Source organism: Eptatretus burgeri, chromosome 4 (genome assembly GCF_056783735.1).
Source record: "Eptatretus burgeri isolate ZD-2024b chromosome 4, Ebu_testis_v1, whole genome shotgun sequence".
Classification (NCBI taxonomy): domain Eukaryota; kingdom Metazoa; phylum Chordata; class Myxini; order Myxiniformes; family Myxinidae; genus Eptatretus; species Eptatretus burgeri.
In genome coordinates this window covers 100761747-100782697 of record NC_140964.1, presented here as the reverse complement: position 1 = coordinate 100782697, position 20951 = coordinate 100761747, and the positions used below count along the sequence as shown (strand labels likewise).

General features: G+C 41.7%; 1 protein-coding gene across 17 annotated transcripts in view; it reads left to right on the top strand.

The window, feature by feature from the left end:
• LOC147028760 (uncharacterized) overlaps positions 1-20951 on the top strand; it is a 377598-nt gene that overhangs the window by 342722 nt on the left and 13925 nt on the right. For 14 of the 17 annotated variants that reach the window (XM_085879466.1, XM_085879463.1, XM_085879462.1 and 11 more), the window contains one exon: positions 12019-12297. The exons of 2 other annotated variants lie outside the window; for them this stretch is intronic. In XM_085879466.1, the coding sequence (XP_085735592.1) occupies positions 12019-12297 (279 nt within the window). The remainder of the gene's footprint in view (positions 1-12018; positions 12298-20951) is intronic. One more of the 17 variants, XM_085879471.1, reaches the window with a different exon arrangement.

Here is a 20951-nt window from a genome sequence, read left to right as displayed (position 1 = left end):
ATGAGAACCGTTGCTATGGACACCACTGTTGCTGAGCAATGGGACTTTGAATTTTTTGAAAAATCATTAAAAAAATTATTTTTCGAAAATCAAAAATCGGGCCACGAGCGACTGTGGGCAGTACATTCAGCCATATTGTCAAAAATTTCCAGCCGGATCCAATGAAAACTGTCGGAGAAAATAGACTTTGAATGAACCCTGGTCGAAAACAATAAAAAAAGACGAAGTTCGTTATATCTCAGAGACTGATCAGATATACATGAAACTCTACCATACCAATGTCCTAGTTATGTGTGAGAAAGAACCGTTGCTATGGACCCCTCCGTTGCCTAGCAACAGCCAAAAAAACCTCAAAATGTGGGGGTATTTTAACGAAAAAACAATCTGCAGCATTAACCCTTGAAGCTAGAATCATGAATTTTCTTGTGCTTAATCCTCAGGTCATTCCCCATCGAACGGGCCCATCGCGTCAGGTTCTATTGGGTAGGCGACCACCCATGTCCGCCTACCGGCTTGTATCTTCAGTAACTCACTGGAGTTGGGACAAGTATCAGGGGTATGGAGAGTAGCAAATGTCACACTGTTGTTTAAGAAACGATCCCAAGAATAATTGGGGAATTATCAACCAGTTAGTTTGACTTAAGTTTTGGGGAAAATGTTGGAGACGTTAATTGGGGAACCATTAGAATGAATTCAATCTACTTAAAGGTAGTCAGCACAGATTTAATAAAGGGAGGTCATGCTTAACTAATGTATTTAATAGAGTTCTGTGATGCAGTTTCTGACTTGGTGGGTGAGGGAAGTGCAGTGAATGTTGTGGATCTAGATTCTCGACTTTCAAAAAGCATTGATAAGGTACTATATAGGAAGTTGTTAGCTAAAGTGGGGGCTTGTGCTGTGGCTGTTAGTTGCTAACTGGATTGGAAACAGGCTTAGTGATAGGAAGTGAAGAGTGGTTGTGAATGGGAGAATGTCTGACTGGGAGGATTATGTCATGGGGTACCTCAGGGATCAGTTAGAGGACCATTATTGGTCATCAATGATTTGGACATTGGGGTTAAGAGCCAGCTTTCCAAATTTGCAGATGACAGCAGAGAGGGTGGTGATCAGATTCAGGAAAGTCTAGACCAGTGTTTCTCAACCTTTTTTGTCCCACGCCCCACTTTAATTTTCAAAAAAAATCGTACGCCCCACCATGATTGGAGAGAGTCACACTACAGTATATACTATATATGTATTCAGAAGGCTTTATTAAAACTTTATTGCAAATTTTATTCAATTGCTACTCACTTCAATGGGGGCCCTGCTCTTGATGCTGGCTGCAGATTTGTTTAATTCGAGGAACCAATTTTGTCAGTTTCAGCCTTAAATCACCACGTTTCATGATTTCCAGTCAATTTCTCTTAGCTTGCAGCAAATCGGTAACAACACTAAATCCACATTCGACTAAATAAGATGATGGAAAATTTATCAATACTTCCCTTGCCAAAGTAGTCGAGTTTGGGTATTTCTTTTCACTCTCCCCAGACAGCCACATCATGGTTCCTTTGATCTTGAAAAGAGTTTTCACAGACTCATCTTGTTGCAACTCACATAACTCCTCTTGGTATTGCTCTGGCACTTCAGATGAATCCACCAGAAATGGCTGAGTCAACCAAAAAGGGAACTCGTAGCAAAGCTATGAAAGCGATCATATATTGATTCATTAATTCTGAATCCTCATGCCCCACCAAAATATTTCCACGCCCCACTGATGGGGCATGCGCCCCACCTTGAGAAACACTGGTCTCGACACATTCTTAGATTAGGCAAAAGATTAGCAGATGCAGTTTAACACAAGGAAATGTAAGATGCTAGGGTTGGGTAAGAATTATGAAAATAGGGACTTCATCATACAAGGGTCAGTCTTGGAGCCTGTGACACCCAAGAAGGATGTGGGAATTGGTAATAGATCCAAGGGGTAAGCAGACTGCCCAGTGTGCAGGCTTAAAGAAAAACTGGTATGTGAGAAATGTGGAAAGGAAAAGAGTTAAAGCTAATTGGGATTAAGTTGTATTTGTAGGGAGATAACTTATAAATAAAAGAGGTTGTGTCAATACTATAGAGTGATTTAGTGAGGTTTTATCTGGGATATTGTATAGTTTGAGTCGCCACGTCTGAGGATGCAAGGAAATAGCTGCCATAGAGAGATGTCAGTCGAGGAGCAACAATATTGATTCCGGAAAAAAACTGGAATCGGCTATGAGGATGGTTTGAAGGAGACAGAACTTTATACATTACAAAGGAGGCAATTGCTAGGGAATTTAATAGAGATGTTTTATATAATGAAAGGTACAAACAGAATGAGTGGGGAAAAGTTTTTCAGTGGAATAGACAGTGACAGGACCAAGGGGCCATAGCCTGAGAGTAAAGAAGAGGAGAATTACAACGGTAATAAGGCAGGGGTGTTTCACTCAGAGTAGTTAATACATTGATTTGTCTCCCTGGAAAGGTAGGAAAGGTAGTGGCAACATAAACGGTCAATAAATTTAAACTGGAATTTGGTAGCCACTGAGAAGCATTGGGGATGGAGAGGTATGTGCATATTGGCAGAAATACGCAAGCTTGAAGTGCTTAATTTCCTTGTCCTGCATCAAAGTTCCTTGTATTTCCTTTCCGAACCCCAAAAATGTTGGCAGGGAAATTGTTTTATATTTCAAACTTTTGAGTCAAAGCATTATGATGCAAGAACATTTTGAAAGGCCAAACGTTTTTTGAGATTCCACATTAGCAAAATTGAGCGATGACAAAAAATGCGTTATTTGTTTCAGACCACTCTTTGACCTTGACCTTTAACTCGGAGGGGTATGATGTAAATTAAGCGTGAATGTGCCTTGCTCTCGGCTATCTGGAGAGGGCAATTTTGTTCTGATCGGACAAACCTCAGTTGAGTTAGGTGAAAAATGTTAAAATGTCTCAGGTCATGACCTTACAGATTAGGTCAAGATCAAAAAAATTATGCCAACCATGCATACGTTCTCTTCACATTACAGTCATGCGCCGCATAACGACGTTTCGGGCAATGACGGATCGCATGTACGACGGTGGTTCCATAATCGCATTTACGACGGTGATCGCATATACGACGGATCTGCCAGCTCCATTATAATGGAAATTGGCTTTCAAACTGATGCAATGTTTCCATGTTTACCTTCCAGCAAGTAAATTACCTTTGAATTGAAGAATTCCGCGAATAAATCGTTGTTACAGTCGAAATTAAAACACAAATTTATTTTTGGTGAAGCTTTTTATGTTGTTAAAACAATCGGCGTGATGACAATTGAAGTCGCCACATAAGAGGAAGAGAGAGTTTGGATGAGAAGATAGAAGATGGTCTATGTACGAGTGTACGTCGTGGCGGATTCATTGACGAGCTGGCATGTAACCATGTCGAGGCGGACACGAGGGTTGTATTGCACGCATACCATGCTGCCATTAGTCACAAAACGGTGGTATTCCGCAACCAGATTCGGATGTGGCACTCATCACGTTGGCGAATCTCTCGTTTTTTTCCTCGAAGCACCATCATATTTGAAACGGGCAAGGGATAAACCGCAAGGCTTCTCAATTTGACCACCATCGAAAACGCTATGGGTTCCACCAAAGCCCGGTCTGTGTTGGGGTATCAAGTGTTCACTGGATGCGACACGACAAGTGCTTTCGTTGGCAAAGGCAAACGAAAAGGTGTGAAGCTCATGCTGCAAAACAGTGAGTTTCTACAGACGTTTCTACACGCCAATCCGCCACGACGTACACTCGTACATAGACCATCTTCTATCTTCTCATCCAAACTCTCTCTTCCTCTTATGTGGCGACTTCAATTGTCATCACGCCAGTTGGCTAGGTGTGGGTACCTCTCTCACCTGCCATGGGACATCAGCAAAAGCTTTCTGTGACTCATTGGGACTGACTCAATCGGTCAACTTCCCGACCCGGATCTCAACCAATGGTACTCCATCTCTTCTGGATCTGATTTTGACAAATTTCCCTGACAATATCTGCTGCTCTTCCTTCGCTCCAATTGGTTCTTCTGACCACGTCCTTGTTAAAGTGGACATCTCTCTGGCTGTCATCAGAGAACCACCTCACCGCCGTCGAGTCTGGCATTTCACTCAAGCCGACTGGCAGGGTCTCCGAGCAGCCATCAAACTTACAGACTGGTCTCCTATCACTACTTTCTCAAACATCAACTCATCCTGGGAATTCTTTCAAAGAAACTTGCTCTCCCTCATGCACAGATTTATCCCCTCTCGTGTTCAGTTGTCTTACCCTTCCTCCCGCCCTTGGTTTACTGAAGCTTGTGGTGAGGCAGTTGTCCTGAAACAACTTGCCTTTGCCTCATGGAAAGCAAACCCAACTGAGGGCAATCTCAGTTCTTTCCACAAAGCTCGGAACAAGTGTGTATCTACCCTCAGGAGAGCCAGAAAACAACATCTTTCTCATCTCAAGTCTGAACTCTCAAACCTCTCTCCCTCCTCAAAATCCTGGTGGCGTTTAATCAAATCTGTTTCTGGTGTATGTTCCCCCTCCATCCCCTCTCTTACCTCAAATGGCCGCACTGCTGATTCCACACGTGATAAAGCTGAATGTCTAAACTCGGTGTTTGCAGCTAAATCTTGTGTCCCAAACCCATCACTATCTCTACCCACTTTACCCAGTCGCACCCAACTGTCCCTGGACTCTGTATCCTTTTCTCCTGACAAGGTGGAGAGCTTGCTTTCAAACCTCGAGTCAGATTCTGCAACCGGTCCAGACGGCATCAGCCCACGTGTCCTCAAAGCCTGCTCTTCTGCTCTTGCTCACCCTCTCTCTGTTCTATTCACCCTCTCATTTTCCCAAGGTCATCTGCCATCTGCTTGGAAATCTGCTAACATCACTGCCCTGCATAAAAAAGGTGCAAAAACAGATCCCTGTAACTACAGACCAATCAGCCTTCTCCCAATCATCAGCAAGGTTATGGAATCCATCATTGCTTCAGACATGAAATCCTTCCTCTTCTCCAATGGCTTGATTTCCAATCATCAATTTGGTTTCAGACCAGGTCACTCTACCCTGGATATGCTGCTACTGCTCTCCCATCAATGGATGGAGGTCCTCAATGCCAGACAGGAAATCCGAGCCGTATCCCTGGACATATCACGTGCTTTTGACACAGTCTGGCACCCTGCCCTACTCACCAAACTCTCTTCCCATGGTATTCAAGGCCATCTCCACTCATGGCTCGCAGACTTCCTCTCCTGTACGCAGTCAACGTGTGGCCCTAAATGGAGTTCTTTCATCCCCTCTTCCTGTGCAGGCTGGAGTTCCTCAAGGTAGCGTTCTGGGCCCTGTTCTTTTCTGGTTTTCATCAATGATCTCTCGGACTCTCTGGAAAATCCTCTATTTCTCTTTGCCGATGACTCCACCCTCTGCCGTACCATCTGTCATCCCTCAGACCGGCAAGCAGCAGCTTCTTCGCTCACTGCAGATCTGGATAAAATCACAAACTGGTCCAACACGTGGAACATGTCTTTCAATCCACACAAATCTCACACTCTCACTATGTCTCTTCGAAAGGACCGTTTACAAACCCCCCCATCCACTTTCTCAACAATCCTCTGGAAGAAGTCTTTTCTTTCAAGCTTCTGGGTCTCACTATCTGCCATGACCTTTCCTGGGAAAGTCACATTTCCAACCTCGCCTCAAAAGCCAGTCGCCGACTGGGAATCCTCCGTCGTGCAAAGTCCTTCCTCGGCCTCTCTGAGCTCCTGACTACTTACAAAGCTTTGTCCGTAGCCTGATGGAGTACTGCTCTCCCTCTGGGCTGGTGCTCCTGCCTCCCACCTTTCTCGACTTCACGCTGTCGAAACCAGGGCTTTTAAGATCATTGGCATCTCCCGCAATGAAGCTGAGTCTTTGGGCCTCTCACTCAATCACCGCAGGTTGGTCGGTGGTCTTTCTGTCTTCTACCGACTTTCTCCAGCCTTGCCCCCCCTGCTCTCTCTGCGATTTGTCCCAACCACATTTCCACAGGGCGCTCAAGGTCCGCCAACAACCCCTTCTGGTAAAACTACCAAAATCACGAATCACTGCTCATCTTCACTCTTTCATTCCTCTTTTTCCCCGCCTTTCGAATAAACTTCCTCACTCTATTCTTTCCCATTCTTCCTCCAGGCTTTCAAAACAGCTGTTCACCACCACCTCTTATCTTCCCCCATCCAAATCCTCGATCTTTTCTACCCCCGATAGTCCACCCAAGCCCACTTCCTTCAATTCTCCTGCTTTCCTTCCTGAAAGTCCCTGTAATGTCCATCTTCTCCTCGCCATGTTCCCCGTCCCATCCCCATCCCTCTCCCTTCCACAGTTCACCTGTCTGTTCCCCAATGTTTTGTCCCTTCCACTCCCACCCCTCTTGTCTGTCTCATGCCTCCTTGCTGTGAGTTGTGTGTTAGCTCTCATACGAGCCTCGACCAAGGTATACAAAAAAAAAAAAAAAACAAAAAAAAAAACGCACTGTTCCGAAAATATATATCACAATTGACAGGTGCTCGTTTTTTCCATTTGTAAATTATAACATCGATGCAATGATTACGTTTTTATAAAATCCAAACGCTATTTATTCACCTTTCGATAATCAATGCGAGAGGAGATTGTAAGCTGCTGCGAACAACACCGATGACCGTCATGAACAGCACAAAGGTAAAACTAACGAGTCTTCCGTTGCTCTTGAATGTGTATTACAATTGCCGACAGTATTCAGTACAGTAACATGCTGTACAGGTTTGTATCTGAGGAGCAATAGACTACACCATATAGCCGAGGTGTCTAGCTTTGTGCAAGTACCATGTTCGAAAACGAAAACGGAAAAAAAAAATGATGTTCGCACAACGACGACGTCGGTTAACGACGCATTTCTCAGAACGTAACCCCCGCCGTTAAGTGGCGCATGATTTTTGATGCATAATTTCATTCTGGAAGTCCCAGATGCCTCCTAGATAAAGCTCGGAAATTTGGAGTGTTGGAAGTGCATGAAGAAAAAAATTCAGTGGTGATTTAGTACTCCTGGGGGGAGGGGGTGTTGTAGGTTAAGAAACTTTGTGGTTCCATTAAAAATAGGGGGTGCTAATTTCAGAAACAAATGCTGCAACAGCTACTGTATAAGCCTTCCCCTTTGCTCCAAGGGGATGGCTTAAATATGACAACTCAGAACTTGATGTTCCGGCCTTGTTGCCGTTATCAGGACAGAAAAAGCATAAATTAGAAAGGATATTTTTTACGTTTGTATTTTGATTTTCTTTATATGCTTCTGTTTTTTTGTTTTTTTTTTTGTCGCTCATGGTTTGCATTTCATTATCTTGTATACATATAAATCTTCAACAAAATCACTCTCCTACCTTTGCTTGAATCTCATCCTATCCCCGTCGTATGTCCACGATCTTTGCTGTTCTCACTGACCTTACTCACCTTGTTTAGCTTCAATGCTTTCTATTCTCACAAATCTTCTCACAAAACCCCTGCTCCTCTCCACCCTGTTGCCAATAGGTTATTATTTCACTCTGTCTGACATGTCCTTGTTTGTTTGTGTGTTTTTTTTTTAACGTGACCGTGTGTGCCTTCTTTTTTATGTATAAGCTTGCTCGTGTGTTCCTATGTTCATGTGCTCATGTGTGTTTTATATACATGTGGACTGTGCACAACTGATCAAGATCCCGAGTCCACCCACCCAAGTATTCATGTTGGTTGAGGTTTACAGGTTACACTTACTTCCCAGTTTGCCACTGAGACCCATCATGCAAGCGAGATGGCCATGTAGTGTAGTGGCAGAGTTCCAAAAAGGGCCCTAAAAATGGAGATAGCTTGCACAACTTTAGAACAAGACAAAATAGGTATCATTTTGTTCATTTGGATGTCTGCTTAAAGAAAAATGATGTTGGACTCGTAAAATCTCCTGCTGACATGGCGTATTAACCCCTTACTTGCGGCATACATGAAAAACTCAAGAAATTCATGAAAATTTTGTCGCTTGTGTTTGGATTTGCTCTTTCCATGTTTAAAAAAAAGTTGTTTTAGACCATTTCCTTTTGATTCTTAATATTTTGAAGCCTTTTACATCCAAATGTAGAGTTACTAGGGTATAAAAACCCTGCGTTGACCCTTCAGCCCCTATTACGGGAAGCTTTTTTTTTATATAGTTTTCATCTTCTGAGATTCCTTGATTTTTTTGTTGATGTTGCCTCCCATAGAATATGATAGATGACCAAGCCTGGGTATAGATGTCACTACCAGCTTTCATTCTTTTGAAAAACAATGAGTTGAAACCATTCATGACTAAACAGTCAACAATGGCAATGAATTGTCTAGCAAAGTAGGATTTCCTGTTCTCAAGAACAAAGGGAAGGCAAAGGTAAATCTCTATACAACATTTCAAATGAGGAGAGAGTGTTTTTGAAAAAAGCATGGTTTTGACATACATGTACTTTCACTTTCATTCTATGGTATGCCAATTGAGTCAGAATAACATGCACACTTCAAGACTCTTTGGCTACCGGTACTTAACCCCTTTGGGGCCAAGGCCAGGTTACAAGTTTGCTGATTGTGACTTACCTTTCCCCTTTTCCTTCTCTGTTTAAAAACAATACCCATATACTGATCATTTCTGATCACCTCAGTAGAGACATCTGTTGTGAATAGCAGTAACTACATGTTACGGCAACCCGCTAATTTATTGATAAATGTACCGCACTGGAAATGTACAAGGAAAAAATGTACTTATCGTGGGACGGTCAGAAAACAGTTTCAACTGCGTCCCGACTGACCAAGCCTTGGAACAGAGTATCAACCGTGAAGCAAAAAGCAGAGGTGGTGTGGTCAATTTCACCCTGAGGAAAGGTGCACTGCTGCGTTGGCTCATCACTAGATATGTGACTGGCGAGTATTCCCAGTGCTTCAAGTCGATGTAACAGACTACAAAGTCCAAGAAGGGCTATGAAGAACTTTGTGCAGCCCGAAAAAGCAAAGACCAAAATGATGTTTCCAGGATAAAGGGGTGTATTTCTGATCAATGCCAGAATCCGTTCGGCCTTGATTCAGTTCCAGCTAAACTGGTGAACATTACCACTGGCCAAGTCGCAACTGAGAAAGTAGAGAAGTCGTTGACAGAAGGTCCCGAAAACGGGAAATCCATGATGGAGAATTTTGTCAAAGAGAGAATGGAAGAGAGGTCTACAGGTTTCTGGGAGCCAATCCATAAAACACCGCTTGCAACTTTTACTTCAATGAAAGTATGTCTCAAGAATGACAAAGATAGGAAGCTGTTGTTTGACACAGAGGTGCTGTTTTGGAAGTTGCTTGCAGTGTCAAAATACCGTGAAATCGACATGCGTGAAGTCCTGCAGTACGAGTTAGCAGGGGTACCCACGTCCATGTTTCATGATGATGGCAAAATGAGGAAGACGAAGAAGTCGGATCTTGCTGACAAACTTGAAAGAATGGGCCCGAGATTGTAGTTCTTCCACCAGCATCTGTAAACACAGATGCCTACCTCATTGATGGCATGGCCATGATCCAGGGTCTAAATGACAACCATTTCAAAACCTTCGATGATGTTGGAAAGCTTGTACTGAAGAGACTTATCAGGATCTTGAACAATAGAGATATGGATGTTGATGTAGTGACTATTGTGGTTGATAGATATGACCAGGAGCTTAGCATCAAGTCGTCAGAGAGGGAACGTCGTGGAACCTCAGATGCTGGGAGTACCATCCTGATACAGGGTAACAGGAATGTTCCCAACTATCGATGCTTTCTGAAGTCGGCAGCAAATAAGGCAGGTCTTGCAGCATTCATCTGATTATGTTTGCACGAATGGTAGTGAGTTGTTGCCTGCGGGGAAATCAGTCATTTTAGCTGGAGGATTGAAAGAGGGTGAACTAGTGAGAGAGGTAAATGAAGACGGTGTGTCAGACATCCATGATCTGAAGTGTACCCATGAGGAAGTGGACACTCGCCTTCTATTGCATGCAGTGAACTTGTCAACCCATCACTCAAGAATCATCTTGAGATGTGATGACACTGATGTCTTAGTCATGTTACTTTACTACTGGAGTCGAGGGATGTTGTCTAGTGAGGTCTTCATGCATTGTGGACATTCTGGAAAAGACATTTCAAGAGAACGCTACATCCCGGTCCATGAAATAGCTCGAACACTTGGACAAGATGTGTGCAACGTCCTACCCGCAGTCCATGTACTGTCTGGTTGGGACAGTACATCTTCCATGTAACGGATGGGAAAGAAGACCGCCTACTCAGTCCTCATGGAAAATGCCGAAGCACTGTAAGGTTTAGGGAACCTCCAGGATGAAGAGTCATTCACATCATCTGCAATGGACTTTGCCTTGCTAATGAATGGAAAGAAAGCAAAAAAACAAGCATCATTGAATGATTTGCGCTATCACCTTGCCACTACCACAGACAAACCAGCCTCGCAACTGCCTCCCACAGACAAACCAGCCTCGCAACTGCCTCCCACAGAAGACGCCTACAAGCAACACTCCCTTCGTGCCTGATATCAGACCATGATATGGTGTCAGTCATATTGCTAGACCAGAAATCGCGGGTCCTGTCGGTCATGGATGGCATATGGACAACGTGAATGGACTTCGACCTGTCTTCTACATGAATGAATCTGCTCCTGCTGAAGTAAGGGATGTTACACATTTGTATTGTACGGACAAGAACTGTGAAGGTCTGAAATGCCAATGCTTGCAAGCAGGTCTAGAGTGCATACAGATCTGCTCCTGTAGGTCAGACTGCAGTAATCCATTTAATTGGAAGGTGAAACAGATGGTGGAGATACCTAAGATCCCTTTTCTGATGATTTGGGTGCTGGTAATCATTCTTCTTGTTTTGTACTGAAGGATATTAAGCCTGAATATAGGACCATAAATTATGCAAGTTGATCTGTTCATGAATAATGTACTAATCCCATTGTGGTAAAATGCAAAGCCCTGGAGAGAAAGTGATAAGGTTGTCCCAAACCTGACAGTGATTTCCGATCCTGAAAAATGGACTCTCATATTGTCTTGATAAAGCTTAACTTATTTCACGGAACATAAAGAGTTAAATTCACTTGCTATCTTGATTTTGTATTATTTGGAACATACAATTCCTGTGTGAAGTACCTGACAACATGCTATGACAAAATTATCGGCTCTGCTGGAGCAGTAAATCAAAGCTGTGTTCAAGTGTTGAGGGTAAAGTGCTGGAATGGGGGGGGGGGTTAAAGGATTAACATAGTTCGTAGCACAAAAACAGTTGCTTAAGTACATCAGAACAGCATATATGTGAGTGTTTTGAGTGTTTCTACCATTCAGTTAGAATAAAAACCTATGCGGGAAATAAATTTTATTTTCTTCTATTTCCATATTTTCAATGTTTCCGGATGCAAGGGGTTAATATGCCATGTCAGCAAGAGATTTCACGAGTACAACATCACTTTTCCTTAAGCAGACATCCTAAGGAACAAAATGATACCAATTTTGTCTTGTTCTAAAGTTGTGCAAGGTATGACAAAAATTTGGCCCCTGAACCACTGCACTAATGTGGGAGCAATTTGTGAACTTTCTCACCTCCTGAGTCTTGTTTTTCCCATAGGCTATTGCAATTCCATCATCTATATTACTATCCTGTGAAAAGGCATAATTTATTCAATTGTTGATATGTTTTCCTAAGTTTGAACAAAAATCAGTTTCCTGGATCGTGCTTTACATTGAGAAGAATTTCAAAACACTTTAAATCTCATCTCAGCTCACTAGAGATGAAAGCATTCTCTTGGAGTAGTCTGAAAGTTAGTATTAAAATTGAATCTTGTCATGTAACCCTCCCCCTGTGTCAGGGTGTTCTGTGGGAAAGTATATATAATTTTTTTTTTTTTGAGGAGGAGGCAGCTGTAATTTTTGGTTGTGTTGATATGGGGTAAATATTGCCTACCTCCTTTTGCAGGCATTGCATCTGTCACAATCCAGTTACAGTACGTGGCTGTACCAATGATCTCCACGGTGATGACACCACCTTCATCGCTCACCACTTCCACAGCAAGCACAACATCAACATATAGTTTACCGCTCCCGTTTTCCCTCAACAACATATCGTTGCATTCCCATTTCAACTCTGGGGCAATGCACAGCACAAACACGGCCCCGACAAAGTTTGTTGGAAGCAAACCTGTGCAGAATCTAGATTCACCGAGTGTTTACCAGCAGGAGAAGAATGACAACAGTGGTAAATATTTCAATTTGCCCTCAACATTCTTCTCCCATCGGTAAATCAGATTGATGATGAAATCAAACATGAAACACAAAAACAATAAAAGCTACCTGAGCAGGATAATAGCAACTAGTATGTGAGAAATGTGGAAAGGAAAAGACTTAACAGCTTTCTGGAAATAAATCAGCGGGTACAAGACGACCTATAGTTTTTGTCTGCTCCATTATATTGGTATTCAAAGTGTATCAGTAAAGGCAAAACACAGCTCAGCACCAGACCAAGTGATTAAAACTGTTCAAATCAGAGAAGAACTGAGAGTAGTGTCACATGGACAACTCCCACCAAAAACTGCAAGCGATTCTCAGTGGGAATCACACACACACTGAAGTCGTTTGTCTCGAAGATGGCTGGCTTAAGGCCTAATTGGACACAAAACCCCCGAGTGGTTGTGGGCGATTCATGGTTTAATGAGCATTTCTAAACATGATGCTGGTTATCTCCCTTTTAACTCACTGGCCCTCCAGAGATACTCAATAATGCTGGAATGGTTTGCATGGGATGGATGGCAGGCAAACATGCATGCAGGCCAAAACAAATGAACAATTTCACAAGGGCATGAAACAGGACAAATGTGATCATCCTGGATGGGAAGACAAAAAATAATCACAATTCTAAATTAAAACTGGTAAACCAGTAATCCCGGGCTTCAAGGCGTGCCTCCATTTTAACAAATTTCAACACCATCACCCTGTCACATGATATGGGTTTTCCGAGTTAGAAAGTTAGTTCAAGTCTGCAATGGGGTCCAGCTACGGGGTCCCTCAAGTTATATCGATGAAGGATTGAAAAGCCCATAGCAATACATGATAGTGAAAAAAACTTCACATTGGACAAATCGAGGCTGGACAAATTTTCAAGTCCTCAAAAAAGTCCAATAACTGCACATTTGCATATTAATGTAAATGGCGAACTTGTAGAACGTTAAAATATCTTCCAGAATTTGTGGTCACTTTTTGTCTATCTTCTTTGGTTTTCATTTTACGACATGTCAAAAATGGGTGATTCTAAACTTTGGGGGGCTCTGGGGCCTCACTGGGGTAAAATACAGACATAGCGTAAACATATTTGGAGTCCCCTCTTCAAGGCCTATCAGAATCTGTCATTAAATTTTTTCAACTCTCATTTGCATATTTGGCATATTTAATGAGGCGAATCGGCATCATTTTAATCATATAAATTATGCAACGATTTCGACGAAATTAACAACTTAACATTGCAATGGAACCTTCAAATGTGTGCAAAAGTTTGAGGCTGTCGTATTACCCCTTCTGGAGAAGAAGATGTTTTTAGGTTTTGCAGAAAATCCAATATGGCCGCCATACCACGTGACCTACGTCATCAAAATTTTCAAAGTATAAACTTCAGGTGGAGAATTATTCAATGGATAAGTTTCATTGAATTTCATCCAAGCGTTGTTTTTATTTTATGACATTTCAAAAATGGGCCATTTTCAACTTTGGGGGGCACTGGAGGCTCACTGGGGGCAAATACAGACATAGTATAAATATATTGGGAGTCCCCTGTTTATGTGCTGTCTAAATTTGTCATTAAATTTTTTCAACTCTCATTTGCATATTTTGCATATTTAATGAGGCAAATCGGCATCATTTAAAATCATATAAATTAAATAACGATTTCGACCAAATTAACAAATTAACATTAGCATGGAACTTAGCAAATGTGTGCAAAAGATTGAGGCTGTCAGATTAGCCCTTCTGGAGAAGAAGATGTTTTTAGGTTTTGGAGAAAATCCAATATGGCCGCCATACCACATGACCCACGTCATCAAAATTTTTAAAGTATAAACTTCAGGTGGAGATTAATTAAATGGATAAGTTTCATTGAATTTACTCTAAGTGTTGTTTTCATTTTATGACATTTTAAAAATGGGTCATTTTCAACTTTGGGGGGTGCTGGGGGCTCACTGGGGTCAAATACAGACATAGTATAACTATATTGGGAGTCCCCTGTTTATGTACTATCGAAATCTGTCATTAAATTTTTTCAACTCTCATTTGCATATTTTGCATATTTAATGAGGCGAATCGGCATCATTTTAAAACATATTAATTATGTAACGATTTCGACCAAATTAACAAATTCACATTAGCATCGAACTTAGCAAAGGTGTGCAAAAGATTGAGGCTGTCTGATTATCCCTTCTGGAGAAGAAGATGTTTTTAGGTTTTGGAGAAAATCCAATATGGCCGCCATACCACGTGACCTACGTCATCAAAATTTTTAAAGTATAAACTTCAGGTGGAGAGTAATTAAATTGATAAGTTTCATTGAATTTACTCTAAGCGTTGTTTTCATTTTATGACATTTCAAAAATGGGTCATTTTCAACTTTGGGGGGCGCTGGGGGCTCACTGGGGTCAAATACAGACATCGTATAAATATATTGGGAGTCCCCTGTTTATGTACTATCTAAATCTGTCATTTAATTTTTTCAACTCTCATTTGCATATTTTGCATATTTAATGAGGCGAATCAGCATCATTTAAAATCATATAAATTAAATAACGATTTCAACCAAATTAACAACTTTACATTCCCAAGTTACTGAGCAAATGTGTGCAAAAGATTGAGGCTGTCTGATTATCCCTTCTGGAGAAGAAGATGTTTTTAGGTTTTGGATAAAATCCAATATGGCCGCCATACCACGTGACCTACGTCATCAAATGTTTCAGAGTATAAACTTCAGGTGGTGAGTAATAATCCTGTTAAGTTTCGTTGAATTTCATCCGACAGTTTTCCCTCCAGATCCGCCACAAAATCGGTCAGTAGAACATAAAAACGCCGTTAATAATAATAATAATAACTAGAACTGCCACTTTATAACTGCTGGCAGTGATGACCGGGTACCCAGTCCGTCCGCCTTTGATACAACATGGGACTTTCTGCAGATGACAGTCGCAAAGTTTGGCATTGAAAGGATAAGCGGTGCCAGAGAAAACATTATTTAATGGTGATACAAACACAGGCCTGCTTCGAGACGGCACGGAACAGATGAGTTACGAACCGGGCAGCACAAAGCATTCAATTTCGTTATTACTGGCTTCCAGATTCAAATAATTAAATAATTCTGGCTCCCAAACCGCGTGACCGATCAGGTTGAAATTTTAAACTTTTATTTCGCATGTCACCTGAATTTTCGCATATATAGAGGCAGCGGTTCCAGAGTAAACATTAATTAATATTTATCCTTCAATCCAAGATGGCGGCCAAACCATGTGACTTGTGATGTCATAATTTGCACCACGTGTGCAAACACGATGGTGGATGATAACTGCAAATTTTCGCTTCTCCAGGTTAAGCAGTTCCAGAGAAAACATTATTTAATATTTTTCTTAAAAACCAACTTGGCTGCCAACACCTGGGCCCGATCGCGTTGAAATTTCAAACCCTCATTCCGCATGAGCGTTCCACCATAAACTTGATGTTTCACATTTATTGATGCAGTAGTTCCAGAGTAAACATTAATTAATATTTTTCCTTCAATCCAATATGGCTGCCAAACGTTGCATCGTACCTCAAAAAGGGGGTGGGAACTTTTTATTCGTCATGTGAGAGGCGGACATAGTGGTGGAGTTTCGCCTGGATCTGTTCAGCCGCTTCAGAGAAAAAAGACGTTTGAAGATATTGTTTTTCAATCCAAGATGGCTGACGAACCATGTGACCTATGACATCAGAAATGTATATTCTGCTTCCAACTGGGTATTGGAACACGTACGTGAAGTTTCGTGTTAATCGGTAAAGGTGCGTTTTTCAATCCAAGATGGCCGCCAAACCATGTGACGTGTGACATCATAATTTTTACCAAGCGTGCATACTGCCTGCTAGATGATAATTACAAATTTTCGATTCGTTTGGTTAAGCGGTTCCAGAGAAAACATTATTTAATATTTTTCTGAAATCCAAGATGGCGGCCAAACCATGTGACTTATCAATTCGAAATTAACAAACTTATATCGCCTTCCTGTCCCGAATATAGTTCTGAAATCTCCCCTTCATTGGGCCAACGCTTCTGGAGAAGAAGATGTTTGAAGGTTTTCGGGTTTTTTCAAGATGGCCGCCAAACCATGTGACCGATCAAAAACAAATTAACAAACTTGAGAAAGGACCTCATGCGAGATATATCTGTGAAGTTTCGTCTTCATCTGTCTTGCCCTTCTGGAGAAGAAGATTTTTAAAATTTATTCATTTTCAATCCAAGATGGCTGCCGAACCTTGTGACCGAGGATATCATGAATTTAAATTCTGCTTTCCATCGTCGACCCGAACAAGTGTGTGAAGTTTTGTGTAAATCGGATAAAGTCTATTTTTCTATCCAAGATGGCCGCCAAACCATGTGACTTCTGAGGTAAAATTTTTACCATGTATGCAGACTTGAGCGAGGAAGGCACTTGCAAATTTTCGCTTCGATGGCTTATGAAATACCAGAGAAAACTTTATTTAATATTTTTCTTAAATCCAACATGGCGGCCAAACCATGTGACCTATCACTTTGAAATTAACAAACTTGCATCGCATACATGTCACGAATATAGTTCTGAAATCTCGCCTTCATTGGACCAGCGCTTCTGGAGAAGAAGATGTTTGAAGGTTTTAGGGTTTTTTCAAGATGGCCGCCAAACCATGTGACGTATCAACAACAAATTAACAAACTTGAAAGAGGACCTCAGGGGGAATGTGCGTGTAAAGTTTCGCCTTAATCTGCATAGCCGTTCTGGAGAAGAAGATTTTAAAAAAAAAAACACTAAAAAACAAGATGGCGGCCGAATTACGTCATCGATGACGTCAAAAAAACATTTTCGTCAGTGATTTTTGGCGTAGATGATGCTCAGAATTTTTCAGATTTTTCCCATATGGCGTTCTACTTGACGAATTTTCACCGGTATATCGCTTCACCTATGACGTCACGAAAAATCACACGTGTTCCCCATAGGGAGCTTAGTAAAATGTATCAAACGAAAATTTTTTCCATTGCACGGTTTCCGAGATACAGATGTCCAAAGTTTATCGCTTTTTTCAAGATGGCGACCGTACCACGTGACCAATGACGTCATAATTATAACGTGATTGTGCTATCAAAAAAGATACATACTATGGTGAAAATTTCCTGTCGATCGGACTTAGTGTTCCAGAGAAAATGATTTTTAAAGCGAAAAAGGGTGCAAAATGCCGGCGGAAGAATAATAATAATAATGCGTAATAATAAACAGAAGAAAAACAATAGGGTACCCTGTACTCACAGGGTACCCTAATAATACTAACGAATTCAATAGGGCTTCAGCACTTGCTTGAAGCCCTAATTAGAACAGCACTCGGAAGAGCACGTACCTCCGCCAGGCTGAACAGTTTACGTTTTGTACCACAGTTCTTCTTGTTCTTGCGTATGGCAGCTTGGTTGCCAGGTAGCTATCATTTTGTTAGGGATCGACTATGTTGCTAATGCTGTGTCCCTATACCAGTACACTGGTACTCATTTCGCTGACCTCAGAAGGATGACAGGCTGACAACCCCACCTGGTGTTAATTCAGCAGCTAACGGGGTTCAAACTCAGGACCCCAAGATCCCAAGCCAGCCACCCTAACCACTAAGCCAACACCAGGCTATGCCACACATAGGCTGGATATAGATCCCGACTAATCGGCTTGTTCTTGTTACCGATTCAACTCATCCACCTAGTTTTGTCATAATCCGTCCACACTCCACAACTTTTTGAAATACCATTTTTGGCCCGATTGCTCAATTGTGAAGAATCACTTAAAATTCCAGTATCCATATCCGAGTCTTCACCAAAATCTAATCAATTCGTTCTTGTCACACACCCAACCTGTCCACCAAGTTTTGTTCGCATCCGTCCGTAACCTTTTGAGATATCCTCTCACAGACACTAAATGTTACAACACCGCCTCCTGGCGGTGACAAGCAGGATGACATCCTTATTCACGTGTCCTTAATACAGGGTTACAAAGTCCGAGAATCGATGCGAACATAAACGGGTCGATTCCTTAATTCTAATACAGTGAAAACTCTCAACTCCAAATTTTTATTCGAACGGTTTTTGGATTACAGAATTTTTTGGATCTTTGAATATGAAACTTTTGTTTGTTCATTTCCTCCACCACCAAAACTGAAGAGGATATGTTTTCACCCCTCTCTGTCTGTTTATCTGTCTGTGTGCAGGATGTCTCAAAAAGCTGTGTATGTATCCGGATGAAATTTTGTGGACAGGTTGGGTGTGCAACGAGGACAAACTGATTAGATTTTGGTGAAGATCTGGATCCGGATCCGACTAAGAGAATTTTTTAAGTGATTATTCACCATTGAGAGATAGGGCCAAAATTATATACAGCGCGACATCTCAAAAAGTTGTGGACGGATTCGGATGAAATTTGGTGTGTATATGCATATATATATATATATATATATATATATATATATATATATATATATATATATATATATATATATATATATATATATATATATATATATATATATATATATATATATATATATATATATAGTAAGTCGTCGACTTATGACCGCGATCGGTTACGACCGACCAGTCTTAAGGCGATTTGATCGTAGGTCGGCCAACCTTTATTTATAGTGTATAGTCCTATGCAAAAATTACCGAATGTATATTATACTGTATCATGAAATAATAATCATCTGTAAGTCATATTTTATTAACATTTTCTTTGTTCATTATTGTTATAACCATGGTTATAAAAACCATTTTTATTGTTACTGTATAACGTTTTTATGTCCGTCAGGTTTAAGTAAAACACTGCATACGACAGTACAATTGGTTTAATATTTGCAAAAACATCCAAAAATAGAAAACATTTTACAGTAGTTACAAAATATACTAAATTTAAAAAATACAAAACATGTTAGTAGATGCAAGTGCGTGTTGGCATCCGTTTCCAAAACAATCCCGTCTCATCCACATTGAAAATCTGCTCTGCTTGATACCCCTCTTGCGTAATTATTTCATCCAGACTTTCCACAAACTTACGAGCTCCTTCCTCATCTGCACTCACTGCTTCTCCAGTCACTCGAACATTATGAATTTGGAATCTTTTCTTCCCTGATTAGCAATTTTCTTCCCTGAGCAAGCCAGTACTTGCTACAAATTATTGACTGTAGTCTTCTCCGGCACGCTCATTCAAAGTCTGAAATAGACTTCTAGCCTTCGTCTGCACAGTAAAAAGGCTTAAAGGTGTCCGTTTTTTGATCTGATCTTCCATCCAAACATGCAGCAATTTCTCCATTTCGTGGATGGACCCGGTCCGTTGCACCGTTATAACTGTCGATCGCATGGGTGCAGAACTTTTCACAGCTTCACGAATCCTTTCTTTATCTTTCAAAATCGTCGACACAGTAGAGTGTGATAACTTAAGATCACGTGCGATCGCATTCACTTTGTTTCCTCCTTCGTACTGTTTAATCACCTACATTTTCATGGCGAGATCAATGGCCTTTCTTTCCTTCTTGGCAGGTTGAGGAGGAGACAAAGATAATTTCCTCTTGGTAGACATCTTGAGGGTTTGAAGTATAAATTTTAAGACAAACGGACACAGATAAACTGCGCTATACCTAGACCACGCCAACACGCTAGCACTGCCAGGCGCTGGGGCAGAAACTGTCGTACGCCCAGCTAGGCAACACTCGTGCTGCCAGACGTGGCCAGACATGCAGTACATATCGCGGGCGTGGTCGTAAAGTCGATCAGTCGTAAGTCAACGACTTGCGATATATACATACATATATATATATATATATATATATACATACACACATATATACACACACATCTTCTTCTTCTTCTTTCGGCTGCTCCCGTTAGGGGTTGCCACAGCGGATCATCCGTATGATCCGCATTGTGATTTGGCACATGTTTTACGCCGGATGCCCTTCCTGACGCAACCCTGGTCGCCTCTTACGACACAGGGATATGGTACACCTATTTTAACCGGGGTATACACCGGCCCAGTATACTGGTACTCATTTCGCCGACCTCGGAAGGATGACAGGCTGAGTCAACCCCCTGGTGTATTAATTCAGTGGCCCAATGGGGCTTGAACTCAGGACCTTTTGGATCCCAAGCCGCTGCCCTCACCACCCCCGATGAGTGAGGAAGTGAAAGTGAGCGCCGTCGGATTTTCGTTTTTGACAAAATGACGGATCACTGTGGTCTCATCGCCAGTGATCACTGTGTTGAAGAAGTTGGGATCGCTGTTCACAGTCTCCAGCATGTCCTGTGCGATCTCCAAACGGAGTTGCTTCTGCTCGATCGTTAGCAGCTTTGGCACGAACTTCGCTGAGATTCTCCTTAAGCCCAAATCCTCAGTCACAATGGAAGGAACAATCCAATGCTGACGCCCGCCTTGTCTGCAAGTTCTCTGATCGTGATTCAACGATCCTGCATCAGCAGGGTCCTCACTTGGTCAATGATGATCTCATTTCGAGATGTTGAGGGCCTACGAGAACGTGCTTCACTTTCCACTGATGTGCGACCATCTTTGAAGCGGTTGTACCACTCTTTTATCTGTGTGGTGCCCATTGCTTCATTCCCGAAGGCCTGTTGAA